A 12,885-nucleotide genomic window follows, 5' to 3' on the forward strand; every position below is an offset into this window, starting at 1 on the left:
GAACCGCAGGTCAACAAATGTCTGTAGATTTCAAAATGAGTGGTTCATTCATAAATCCATAAGATTTTACCTTCATACTGTGGAAATACATACAGGAAGACAGAACACAACATGCGTAATGCTGAAAAGGGGCAGGCCTACATAAGGTCTACACATACAGTGTAGGCTATACATAACAGTACAACACAGGAGGTTGCAGTGCATGCATTTTTATTTATTTATTTATTTATTTATTTATTTACTCTCTGTATGTCCACATAATAGTGAATCGGGTTCAACCTAAAGTTAAGTGTGAAAGCCTTCTGGTGTCTTGCATCCCATGAGAATCACTTGGCAGTCATACGCATGACGTGCTTGACCATGTTCCCGATGCCATCAAAGATGTAATGGTAGTGGTAGTCAGTCTCCCACATGAAGGTTGGAGTGCTGATCACCTTGTTTTTCTCGTCCACATAGGCCTCGTGAGATGGACAGTTAAGGGAAAAATAATGTTTTTTTAATGGTCATGACATCAAATTGACATGCGTTTAGAGATGCAATGAGTTCTTGCATCATTTAAAGGCACATTTAAAGTTTTACACTAATAATGCTTTCGGTAAAATATGTTAAAAATGGCAAAAGCTCATCTCTAGGAAACTTTGTCTCAATGAAAGGATATATAGGGTTCGCGGGTGTTGTGGCGGGCCCCCATGCTCTTGACCGCCTGCACCATGTTGGTGTTGGGCCAGCGGCCCCAGCGGCTGGTCTCGTCACGTTCGTAACCCATTGTGACTTCCAGACTCGGCAGCACTCGGCACGCCAGGAGAGGAGCCATGCTAGACAGACTAAGCCAAAGAGAGCCGGATTCAGCTCATGTGAAAAATGTTTAAACATTTGAACTGAATCATATTCAAATATACAGCACATATTTTTGTGAAATGAACACATATTATTTGTCATTACATAACAATTTGAGTGAAAAATGTAGATGAAGAAAGTACATCTGATTCTCTAATCAAAAGAGTTTATGTGATCAGTGTCACTAATTTGATTAGTGTGGAATCCTAGACAGTTCTCCTTCACCCCTCGGTATGCACTATATACAAGGATTCAATTCGGACATTCACTGTTTTAATATTTTATATCAGGGTACCCAATGGGCTTGCGAGCGCGGTGGAACTCCTTCATAACTCTTTCCACGTCATTATTCAGCTTGCAGTCTTTACCATCTTTGCTGAAGGTGGACCTGTGAAAATCAGCAGAAATTTTTAATCGTCATATTAGAAAGGAGAACTTTTTAGCAAAAAAGCAATTCAGAAAAAAAAAAAAAACTGCTTGCATGTCTTTCCCAGCTCATTTATCAAGCAAACACGTCTTGGAACCTTGAAGGAACTTTCTCAATTCAGCATATTATATCAAATGTTGAGTATAAAAAGGTGCTGAAGTGCATTGGGCTCAGACGGGGATTAGTCTCATCCATCGCCTGTATTTCCGCTTGGACTTAACCATTTGTTTGCTAATAGTGAAACATGATAAGAGGATTTTCGCTCCAGGAATAGTGATAGATCTGGGGTGACAAACAATGAAATAGCCAATCCACATGTAATCTGAACGTCATCAAAGTTTAAGTATGTGTGATTGACTCTGATGGTCACTTCTGTCAGGACAATGCCCTTCTTTTGGGATCCGTTCAATTTCTTAAAAAAAAAAAAAACATTTATATTTGCATTACTATTGACCCTCAACTATAAGACTGTCTCTCTCACAGGTTCTTGACTATTCCGTGGCCTCCAGGGAAGATGACGGCATCAAAGCTGTTGACGTCCAGTTTGGACAGATCGTTCATCTGCATCGTGCCCTGGCCGTGGCTGAATCGTGCAGACTCCATCATCACGTTCCTGCAGAGAGGGAACAGTTTGCTATCAGATGGTTTTGCCAAGGTACTTGAGAATGATTTCTATGTTCATATGTAAATGCTACTTCAAAGAATACCATGGTACACATCCAAAAACCAATGGTTAACATGATTGATGTTAATGATGTCTACCTGTTGTCACTTGTAGAGGGCTGCATCTTCATGTGGTCCATGACGTGGATTTGCTGCTGGTTTGGAGCAAAGATCTGAAAACGGGCTCCATTACGGCTCAAGTGGTACATGGTGCTTTAAAGAGACACAGCAGTATGTATGCATCACAACTCTCTTGAATAATTGATGCTGATTGGTCGAAAGCCGGATTCTGTGTTCAAATACTTACGTTTGACCAGGTACGTTTCATACATCACTATAAATCACTTCAGCTCAAATCAATATTTCATCTATTTATTTGGTAAGTAGTCTTGTAATAAGAAGGGTAATGTGCAGTCATCATTATCTCTAAATAAAGTCCTGATGATCCAGTCAGAGTTTATTTTGTGATAATAATGGCAAGGTGACTGTACATTATCCCTTACATAATAACCCTAAGTAACACAGATCAATACATTCTAAAGATATAATGATAACATTTTACAATAGGGTTAAATTTCTTAACATTAGTTAACTTGAATTAACAATGAACATTTAATTCTAAAACCTTTAATAATCTTAATGTTCATTTCAAATTTTTGCTACTAATACATTAAAATCAAAAGTTGTATCTGTTAATATGACTACAGTAACATATGTATTGCTCATTGTTAGTTCATCTATTAACTTAAGTGTTACCTTACACTGTAAGTGAACATGAACATTTGTAACTAACAGTAACAAAGCTTAATAAATGCTGTAAAAAATATATTGCTCATTGTTAGTTTATGTTAACAAATGGGATTACTAATGTGTTACCGTACATGAAACTTGTTTTAAGGATGCCTCTTATGTTTTTACTGTTAAAAAAAGACCAGAATTATGATTAAGGAAGTGATGTTTTGAAGTGTGCACTTGCTGTATACATACTATGCAGCTTCATGGACATCAGTTCCATCCCACCAACCACAGCCTGAGAAAACCTTCAACAGCAGATCCAGTCACATGTTCAGAACCAAACAGAGACTATATCTTAACCAACAAGAAACTCAATGCCAAATGTTGGGTTTGTGGCTTTTTGTATTCTTACCACGGCGATGTTGGTGTTGCCCCAGTTCCCCCAGTCTCCCCCATGATGCACCAGGCAGGCGGGTTGGCGCGCCAGCATCACTGCAGCCTGCTTGGCGAGGAATGCCCGTGATGCCAACATGATCACACTGCTGAGTTTAGAGATCAACCGAGCGACGGAGAGTTGTGCTGACTGAACTCAATGCGTCCGATCCTGCTGCATGCGAGGCCTGGCTCTTTTATACTGTTTTATATGTTGCATGTGGGACGTCACTCAGTAAGCTAGGTTTCTGAGAAGATAAGATACTTTGTCTGAACAACCCTTTTCCTTTCTTCATTGCTTATCTAATAATACCTTCCTCAATTATCTTATTACCTTAAGTCATTTGGTCAACACCTGTTGATGCTTTGCTGGGGCTGCGGGCGTTTACCTGCATTTACCTCCTTAAACAGCCCGTCTGACCCTTCTGACCTGTCGCCTCACTCGCAGCGCCACAGGTGTTTAGTTGCTTGATTTGATTATAATCAATTTTGAAGATGCCTAGTCTTGTCCCAAATGTCCCCACAAAGATACAGTAGTAATGCCAGTCATTTTTGACCTTGTGGAGACATGTCTTGGTCCCCATGAGGAAAAGCGCTTATAAATCACACTAAGTGATGTCTTTAATATGTAAAAATGCAGACAGTTTTTTTTTGTCATAGGTAGATTTAGGGTTAGGAGATAGAATACACCGTTTGTACAGTATAAAAATCATTATGTCGAAGGAAAGTGCCCATAAAAGATGGAAACCCAGCATTGAATTGAGTTGTATAATTGAATGAGATAGTGCCCTCTAAAACCATTAGTTAATAAGGCTCTTAAACAAAGTAATACTATGTGGTGTCTGCTGGGATCCCGGGCAGCGATCCAATGGGTAGTTGTAGCCATCAGTTAAAGATCCTATAGGACACACTATAAAACCTTCTCAACGTCCAGATGACACTAGTGCACGTAGGCATGAAACATAGTGAGCCTCTCTTTGTGAAAAGTCCAGGAATGGCCCGAACTCTCTGACCTTTGGTGCAAACGCCCTCAGATTCCTCAAGCACACAGTTTTAGGAAAGAGAACTGTACAAAAACATGTCATAAAATGTTGCTGGTGCATTTATTTAAAGAGACTTATCATCAAGGAGATGTCACACATCAAATCAAGGTAAAAAGTGATTATAAGAGATTTGATTTAAAGCTCTGATGTATACAGTGTCTGTTTCTGTCTCTCTGACTTTACGGACCTTCCTGTGGATGGAAGGACAGGCAGCTTAGCTCTCGTCTCAACTTTGACATTTGGCTGCTTCTCTGGAAAGATTCTTATGTAGTTCATTAGGGAATCAAACATGATCAGCAGCCGCTCACTCATTCCTCTGTGGTGAGGGATAAAACATATTTCCTTCAACTTCTTTTAGACTGACATAAAAAAGAGACCGCTATACTGTATATGTTCGAGCATTTTCATGAGGGGAAAAAAGCCTGACATGATGGCTCAATGAAAGAAGTGTGGCAGTGTAACCCTCACTGTAAAGGTCATGTTCCACTTCATCATCATCATCACGAGTTCACCGTTCTCCTGAGACGTGTTTTGTGCACGTCCTGCGCTCTCCTCTGCCGCTCTGACATGGTGCCGCCTGAATTGCGTTTGATGGCTGGTAGAATCACAGTTTCTCCTTTACCGGCTTGAATCAGGTGCCTGGGGTGAAAAAAAAACATTCAGTTTCAGACTGTTTCAAATTGTCTGTGGTGATATGAATAGAAAAGTCAACCTACTGTATCTTTGGCAGTGGTTTGAGAGGTAGTTTTGGTAAATGCTCGAAGACTTCACCCCTAAAAGAGAATCAAAATGTGCAAATAAAGTGCAAATGATTTTACAGGTTGACTCTGAATAGGTAAACATAATTATATTATGATATAATTAAATAATAGAGTAACAAGGTGAATCTTATAAGAACATGTTCAGGTCAAATTTCACCAAAATATCAAATATATTCAAAATATCAAATATATTCAAAATACAAAATATATTGGATAAACTAAAAGCCTGTTGTTGTTTTTTTGCATTATTTATTTTCTTGACAATCCTGTTCAGAAACAATGATTTGAATTATTATTAGTAGTAGCATTATTATTAGTCAAAGTATGCATTATTTGTAGATCCAATTGTGCTTTACAAGTTAAATGATAATTATAAAATGATTATTTTTAACTGAGATTTCAGGCAAAATATAGTTTATTTATTTATTTTGTAAATGAAAATGTATTTTAAAAAATCATTATTAAAAACGTATTTCTAAAGAAACAAATTTTTTATGCATTTAAACTATATTTCATGCCATTGGATTATTTATTTTCATGACAATCCTTTTCAGTGTTTTTTAATCATTATTATTAAAATCAGAGTCTGCATTATGTATGCTTCCAATTGTGCTTAATATATATATGTGTGTGTATATATATATATATATATATTTTTTTTTTTTTGGTTTTGGGTTGAAATATGACCAGGGTATTTTGGTGATCAGAATAATGGTGCACCTGCTGTTGTCACAGAGGCAAGCTCTTGCGAGAGAGAAAACTTCAGCGGATGATTTGTTTTTGGAGGCAATGTCTCCGAGGAGCGTCTTGATCCGCAGCAGCTGAGGGAAGGAACATGAGTGTCGAGTATGAATACATGAATGAGATCAGACATGATGAACACATGATGCTCCTGACCTCCTGATACTGTGAGGTGTTGGTGTGATAGAGCTGCCGGATGATGCCCTCACACTCCTTCAGCGTGGGGGTTCGGGGAGGCTGGGACAGACCGCAGGTGATCCTGAGAGGCAGAAGTGATGTGACTGCACCTCCTCCTCCCGTCTCTGAGCTGGAGCGGGTCACAGCAGGAGGATGTGAGATTTGTTTGCTTAAGTGAGGTCAGATGATCACAGATGCTACAGTAAGTACCTGATGAATCCACACTGGGAATTCTTCTCGGCTGAACCGTCACTGCAGGATTTTGAGGAATGACTGTTGGCCCTTATGGACTCTGTGTGGATCACATGGCTGTCAGTTTGCAGTAAATAACAGTACAGGTTAAGAAATAATGCCCCTGTTTCACAGACAAGGCTTAAGTCTAGTCCCAGACAAAAATTCAAGTTTGAGCTGTTTTAAATTAAACCAACTTGCACTGATATATCCAAAAATATGCCATTGTTTTGTCTCAAGATACACACCAGTAACGTTTTTTTTTCTAAGGCACGATTATAAAAGCTACTTAAATGCTCTAATTGAACTAATGCCTAATCCTGGCTTAATCTAAGCCCTGTGTGTGAAACCATAAATTAGATCTTTCCTATGCACAAAGCGAGTATATATTGTGAATATGGTTATGAAAAATTAGGCTTGATAAAAAATATTCTACCTTTTGGAGAATGTTCATGTTCCATAACCATCTGATACTGTAATTCTGTAAAATAAAAACGTAATATGTAAGTCTGAATATGGTACGAGAGCTCAAACAACCTGTCATCAGTTTGTGCCCCAGAACTGAACTTCACTGAACAATGACAATGTTTTGGATGTAATGCAAGAGAAATTTTAACATAATACATAGCTTAAAATACTTGTATTTATAATAATGTTAGCTTTTAATCAGAAAGACAGCCAATTTGCATCTTCATTACATTTTAATTGGTTATGTAAAATGTAAGAAAACACATTTTACTTAGACTTTGCATTTACTGATATTAAAATGTCATGTCAATATATTTATTTGTTTGAACTCACATTTCCCCCTTAAAAAATCATGGTTTGTTCTGTCTAACATCATGTTTGAGGACATGACATCATCGTCATCTTTCTGAACATGTGGTTAAAACTGAAGTAAGTTTGTCTTACGGCCTTAATAAGTATTTATGCAAGTATACTGGCCTCATCAAACTCAATTTATATATATATTTTTTTTAAATCACATTGATGATTTTAAAGGTAGGGTTAGTTATTTCATAAACACTTTTTGTTATTTGAAAGCTATATCTTTCCTGTAGCGCAAACAGTACAGCATTGGCGCTTGCAACGCCGAGGTCATTGGTTTCGATTCCCAGGGAAAGCAAGAACTGATAAGAATGTAAATGTTTATCTTGAAATGCAATGTAATTCGCTTTGGATAAAAGTGTCTGCCAAATGCATAAAAATGTTATACAGGTTGAAACTCTCTTCACATCCTGATAGCAATCAATAATAGAAGTGGTCTAAATATTAAAACATATCTTCTGTGAAAGTCTCAGGACCAAAAAATGTTCGTCCAATCATTGCATTCGGTCTGACACTATCACCGCCGAAATCAATCTGCAGCAGTCAGGTGGTACAAGTCAGAGCTCTGAAAGTTGTTTTTGTTCATTATTATTAAAATGCAATCTGCTTTAAGACATGAAGTAGTTTAGTGCCGTTTCTGGTGACCCTTTGCAGACTCTGCTGTGCGCTTTCATGGAGGTTTTAAAGAGGCGTGGCTTTAGAGACGCTCTTCAAGGGAGGGTGAGATCTCATGCTTTCAAAGCTAGCTCACCATTACTAGCCTCCCAAAAAAATGGTCTAATGGACCCATTTATGCAGAAGCTGAATGCAATGATTATACCTTTATTAACACGCTTCAGATCTTCCATTTCTGCATGCAGTCTCTCCAGTGTGTCTGTATGCTGTTGTTGGAGGAACAGAATATCTTTCTCCAGAGAGGCGATGCGTGTGTCGTGTGCATCTGTCTTGGGCTGAGCCGCTGCTCTAGGGCTCCTGATGTCCACAGGTGGAGATCTGACCATATAGTCGCTAGATAGAAGTCTGGGGTATCTCACCCTGTCCAGATCTCGAACCCTGGACCAGTTGGGCAGGTTTCGTAGGGGTGGCAGATTACTGGTGGACATGGTGCTGCTAGAATATTATAATAATTATTCATGGATTTTTGGCTCATGCTCTTTGTTCATACAAACTATGGAATAAGTGCACCTATAAGTACGGTACCAACATTTTAAAGCTGGAACTTATTTAAGAAGTCAATTTATCTCGCTATTAAGCAGGCTATACAAGTCAGTTCACTTATAAAGCTAATTTACAGCTTCCTTTTCCTAAAATGTATTTACATAATATGTGTCAGCCCTTATTTACATACAACATACCTCATAAGCGATATTGCATCAGCCATCATTCGTCAGCCTTTTCTATGAAAAATTAACCAAATTAAGAGCATTTAAACGAGTATGTCTTACAATTAAGGTCATTTATGTCGTTTCAGGTGAAATGCCGGCGGTGTCGCTTCCCGGATGAATCAAACGTTGCTATGGCAACGGCGCGCTTCGAATTCGACGTGCACACGCATTGAGGAAAAAAACATGCACGCACACATTGTTTTGATTCAATTTTTTTCTCTTTATTTTCCATGTAGGTAAACGTTTTTTTTTTTATGAAACAGAAGGGAAATGTAAAATAATCTAAAACACAAAACCACCAGATTACTAAAAATAAAAAAGTGAAATCTGAACAAGTACAGTCCATTTATGCAACACAAGTGCAGTATCAAATTCCATGCAGTGATTTTATCAAAAATAATCAGACCAGAGAAAAACAAGACAAGTAAATTGGGGATACAATCTTGATCAAATGTGTTAAGACTCTTTCAACAGAACATCCTTGCGCTCACACTAATACCATCAAAACACACCAAACACAATTGCACTAAAAAACAAAAATTAAATCCAATTACTACAGAACAAACTTATGTGATGTTGGCAAACCTGAACGCCTCATAATTACAGGTACATAAAATATTTGCTTTCTAGTTTCTTTGAGAGTCTATATCAACCAGATAATAAATAAGAAATCATTTGTCCATCTATCTTGGGTATTTGTGGCTATATGTGCGTTAAAATAACTGATTAAAAGCCTATTGAAATTATTTTTAAAAATGTGATGGGGTGAATCCAGAAGTGTGCAGATATGGCAGCATCTGTGGGCTACTGATAAATTCAAATAAATAAAAGGATACATTGATACCTAGCATGATTAAAAAAATTATTATTAATTTATTTATGTTTTACAAAGGAAAGTGTCAATAAATGACCACTTGAAAAAACAGGAACAAAAGTCAAAAGTGCAGCTCAATATTTGGAAAACATGATAAACCTGTGAAGAAAATGGAAAATGTGATAAACCTGCGATAAGGCAGAAAAAGATACCTTTGGATGATTATACAGACTAATTCTGCAGTTTAGGCTCCAGTAAATGCATCTTCAACAAGCACGATGCCGAGATGCTTTGCATCCTTCAAGTCTTCAATCAATAATAAAAGTGTGCCAAAAAAACTTGTTTCAAAGTAGATCTGTGTGGGTTTTTACTGCCAGATACATGCAAACTACTGCAAGATGAATTCAAATAGAATTCTACAAGCAATGCCATAATTACTCTCTTTCGATTTCTTCCATGCACGCAAGCTCTGTCTGCGGAAGTAAAACGCTCATTTAAATGTGTGCATGGATAAGGACATTCTGCATGATCTGGAATACTGAATATATATACAGTATATATTCATTTTTGAGGGGGCACCTAAAATCTGAGCATCATTTCTTTGTCTGAAGGCCAAAGGTGGCACGCGAAGAAGACAGGAGTGGCGTTGGGCAGCGAACACGCAGGAATATGGCGATCAGGGTGTGTAGGCCGGTGGAGGCTGGAATTGGTTGGTAATGTCGTAGTCAGCTGGGTATGTTTCACTGCTCTCCTCCATCTCGGAGAGGAGCTCCAGGGCTTGCTCCTCCTCCTCAGTGGGGTAATGACGGAGCAGGTTGGCCGCTGTGGCTAAAATAGAGGCTCCGCCTGCACCGGCCACCAGATAGAAGCTGATGGCGAAAGTGACGTAGATGAGCGAGCCGTGGTACTTCTTGTGCTGCTGCTGCAGGGACAGAATCAGTTCCGAGGCCCAGTAGCAGAAGCCGATCACTGTAGCGCACTGGAGCACTGGAACACACAGATTCATTAAGGCTACAACAAATAACTGTATTAATATTAAGAACTAAATCTTTCGTGAAGTCATACCTGTGAGGATGTGAGCGAAAGCGTATCTGCGTGTGATCTTGAGGGCTGGGTGTTTGGGTCCAAAGACATCCAGCAGAAATGCCGTCAGGCTGCAAAGAATGCCCAAAAAACAGAAAGCAGCAATGACCCGCATGAGCAGGATGGACTGAGAGTTTATACAGTTATCTGTGGGAGAGAATTGACAAAGTTTATCATTAACAGAGCAAGTAGAAGATCTCATCTTAACAACTTCGATGTGTAATCTACGCAAACTACCATTCAAAAGTTTGGAGTCAAAAATATTTTTTCATAACACTTTACAATAAGATTTAATTAGTTAACATTAGTTGAATACGTAAGTTAACATGAACTAAGATTTATCAATACTGCTACAGAATTTAGTACTTGATGTTAATTAACTTGTACATTTTTAAGATCAAAAGTTGCAGTTGTTAACATTAGTTAATGCATTTTTACTAACCAATATTGACAGTAAATATACAATACAATTTACAATATATATGTAAAAAAGTTGCTGTTTGGATTTAAATAGGCAAATGCTTAAGAGTCAATGACTGGATCATTATTACACTGATTAATATGTTTCTACATGATATATGTTTGGCAACAGTTCTTTTAACCCTAATTGATGGAGTGTGTAGCTTTTCATTTCTTAAACAACTATGTAGGAACTAGGAAGACACATCATGGCCATATCCCAGAATAATCAATACAAGGTATTGGCCAAAAATGTATACACCTGGAAATAACATCACAACATTTATTATCAAGAGGTGCATCATTTTTTGGTCAAGATCTTGTATTGAGTCCAGCACTCTGTAAAGTCTCCTCCAGCACATCCTAAAGACTTTCAATGAATTTAAGATCTGGTGCCAATTCATGTGTGAAAATGTTTCTTCATGCTCCTACCAACCATTCTTTCACAATTTGAGCCTGATGAATCTTGACTTTGTCATCCTGGAATATGGCTGGAATATTATATAAATCTTTTTTTTGGCCGGGCAGTATATGTTGCTCATTGTTAGTTGATGCATTAACTAATATTAACAAATTAGACCTTGTTGTAAAATTTTTACAAATTATTTTAAAGGAATTAGGATGCATTCAATTGATCAAAAGTGACAGAAATCTTTTGTTACATTATAAATGTCTTTACTCTTTCAAATAAATGCTGTTCTTTTGAACTTTTTATTGACCTAAGAATATTGTACAAAAAGTGTATCACAGTTTCCACAAAAATATGAAGCAGCACAACTGTTTTCAACATTGATAATAATAATAATAAGAAATGTATCTTGAGAAGTGAATCAACATATAAGAATGATTTCTGAAGGATTTAGTGACGCTGAAGAATGAAATTCAGCTTTGCATAACAGGAAAAAATTACATTTTAAAATATATTCAAATGACAGTCTGGGATACCAACCCTTAATGAGATTGTCATCTATATATCCCAGGACATCTGCGACACCGATCTCCTGTTTGGGACAGGTTCCTCCGTGGACGCGGAGCCAGGCCGGTTCTGCCAGGGCCGTACAGAGAGCCGTGATGGAGAGCGCCCCGGGCAGCGCCGACGCCAGACTCCTCTCGGGCTGTTTGGGTAGAGCTGTACCACCTCTTCTCCTTCGGTTGCCAGGCAGAGCAGTTCCCGGGGGTGCGTACATGGTCTTAAACCTACTGAAAAGCCTCGATCACAAAAGTAAAACTCAAATACACCGGAGTGAGAGTGGACAGCTCTGGGGTTTGACCCAGCCGGCACTACTGCTGAAAAATCAAAACAAAAATCATGTTATATTACTCTGGTGGAAAAGATAAGACTAAAGTACAAATCCTTACTTAGAACTAATCAATGAAATAATTAAGGAAAGAATCATAAAAAATAACTAATGATGTAATAATTAAGAATTATAACAATTATCTAATTTTAGTAATAGATAGGCATTACTGATTATACAGCAGATTTACATAGATTTGTTAATAACTGTTAACCTATATCTGTCTATCTATCTATATATATATATCTATATACACTAATGATTACTGGTCAGTATAAAAAGACACTTAATAACAGAATAAAACATTAAAAAGTATGTCATTTTTTTAAAGCTCTTCCTGTTATATAACAAAAGATTAATAGCCGATCTATATTTATCACAAACTTTTATTTAAAGATTATATTTACCAGTTTGAAGGTAAAGCTCCTGAAGCTCCTCTGTCGGTTTTTAATCAGATTTGATCATTTGTGACATGAACTGGCCTTACACATTTACAACACACTCAAAACCCTTTAAAACCTTCTCAAATCCCACCAATATATAAAACAACTTATTAAAACCAAATTGTAATATGTCCAGCATCGAAAGATCCCGCTGATCGCCGCTACATCGAAGACATTGTCGTGTGTTTTATTCTTGATTTCCAGTGAAAAAGGTAAACAATAGTCCGTCCGCTTCCTCCACCAGACGGAGAAGATTCTTCTACTGCCTCAGACTTCCGTTTCCTATGTGTTGCCGTTTAAGCCAATCAGACGCGTCCTTCAGCAGACGTCAGTGCTCGAGCACATGCATGACGTTTAGTGTGAGGAATTGAAACTATTCTGTAAATTTGATGCCATATAAGATTTTCCACTCATAATACATGTTCTTACAGGGATCCTTCCGTCCTTGTTTTACAGTGCACTATTAGAGACAATTAAATAATTAAACTCTTTTAGTTAATAGCTAATACAATATCATAAGCAAACAAA

At 37.7% G+C, this 12,885-nt stretch overlaps 3 protein-coding genes across 4 annotated transcripts; all 3 read right to left on the bottom strand.

The window, feature by feature from the left end:
* Positions 1 to 195: 195 nt before the first annotated feature.
* On the bottom strand, positions 196 to 3,279 carry gatd3l (glutamine amidotransferase class 1 domain containing 3, like). The gene is made up of 7 exons (XM_077222894.1): positions 3,075 to 3,279; positions 2,915 to 2,967; positions 2,027 to 2,140; positions 1,746 to 1,877; positions 1,133 to 1,225; positions 660 to 824; positions 196 to 462 (listed from the first exon to the last, which is right to left on the bottom strand). The coding sequence occupies exons 1-7, from the start codon at positions 3,192 to 3,194 to the stop codon at positions 327 to 329; spliced, it is 813 nt and encodes a 270-aa protein (XP_077079009.1). The 5' UTR covers positions 3,195 to 3,279; the 3' UTR covers positions 196 to 326.
* Positions 3,280 to 4,175: 896 nt separating this feature from the next.
* LOC143732197 (uncharacterized) lies at positions 4,176 to 8,366 on the bottom strand. Its single transcript, XM_077222987.1, has 8 exons — positions 8,231 to 8,366; positions 7,696 to 7,985; positions 6,484 to 6,528; positions 6,027 to 6,108; positions 5,796 to 5,946; positions 5,619 to 5,719; positions 4,854 to 4,910; positions 4,176 to 4,776 (listed from the first exon to the last, which is right to left on the bottom strand). The coding sequence occupies exons 1-8, from the start codon at positions 8,257 to 8,259 to the stop codon at positions 4,638 to 4,640; spliced, it is 894 nt and encodes a 297-aa protein (XP_077079102.1). The 5' UTR covers positions 8,260 to 8,366; the 3' UTR covers positions 4,176 to 4,637.
* Positions 8,367 to 8,459: 93 nt separating this feature from the next.
* tmem127 (transmembrane protein 127) lies at positions 8,460 to 12,645 on the bottom strand. Of its 2 annotated transcripts, none has more exons than XM_077223417.1 (4): positions 12,322 to 12,645; positions 11,566 to 11,903; positions 10,140 to 10,304; positions 8,460 to 10,061 (listed from the first exon to the last, which is right to left on the bottom strand). In XM_077223417.1, the coding sequence occupies exons 2-4, from the start codon at positions 11,801 to 11,803 to the stop codon at positions 9,751 to 9,753; spliced, it is 714 nt and encodes a 237-aa protein (XP_077079532.1). In that variant the 5' UTR covers positions 11,804 to 11,903; positions 12,322 to 12,645; the 3' UTR covers positions 8,460 to 9,750. The 2 variants fall into 2 exon arrangements, with proteins under 2 accessions (XP_077079532.1, XP_077079533.1); XM_077223418.1 differs by having other exon boundaries at positions 11,566 to 11,825; positions 12,322 to 12,454.
* Positions 12,646 to 12,885: the final 240 nt, after the last annotated feature.

The sequence above is a fragment of the Siphateles boraxobius genome, unplaced genomic scaffold, assembly GCF_051911475.1.
Source record: "Siphateles boraxobius isolate OS27281-9 unplaced genomic scaffold, OSU_SipBor_1 9, whole genome shotgun sequence".
NCBI lineage: Eukaryota > Metazoa > Chordata > Actinopteri > Cypriniformes > Leuciscidae > Siphateles > Siphateles boraxobius.

Bases quoted from the DNA above. Each gene is read 5' to 3' on its own strand.
- gatd3l (XM_077222894.1), bottom strand. From the start codon at position 3,194: ATGTTGGCATCACGGGCATTCCTCGCCAAGCAGGCTGCAGTGATGCTG. The intron at 1,878-2,026 runs GTAGACATCATT...CCCTCTCTGCAG, and splicing joins CCCTCTACAAGTGACAACAG to GAACGTGATGATGGAGTCTG. The intron at 1,226-1,745 runs GTGAGAGAGACA...TGATTTTCACAG, and splicing joins CACGGAATAGTCAAGAACCT to GTCCACCTTCAGCAAAGATG.
- LOC143732197 (XM_077222987.1), bottom strand. From the start codon at position 8,259: ATGATGGCTGATGCAATATCGCTTATGAG. The intron at 7,986-8,230 runs GTATGTTGTATG...ATAATATTCTAG, and splicing joins GATGCAATATCGCTTATGAG to CAGCACCATGTCCACCAGTA. The intron at 5,720-5,795 runs GTCAGGAGCATC...TCCTTCCCTCAG, and splicing joins ACACCTCACAGTATCAGGAG to CTGCTGCGGATCAAGACGCT.
- tmem127 (XM_077223417.1), bottom strand. From the start codon at position 11,803: ATGTACGCACCCCCGGGAACTGCTCTGCCTGGCAACCGAAGGAGAAGA. The intron at 10,305-11,565 runs GTTGGTATCCCA...TCTCTCCCACAG, and splicing joins AGATGACAATCTCATTAAGG to ATAACTGTATAAACTCTCAG. The intron at 10,062-10,139 runs GTATGACTTCAC...TGTGTGTTCCAG, and splicing joins TTTCGCTCACATCCTCACAG to TGCTCCAGTGCGCTACAGTG.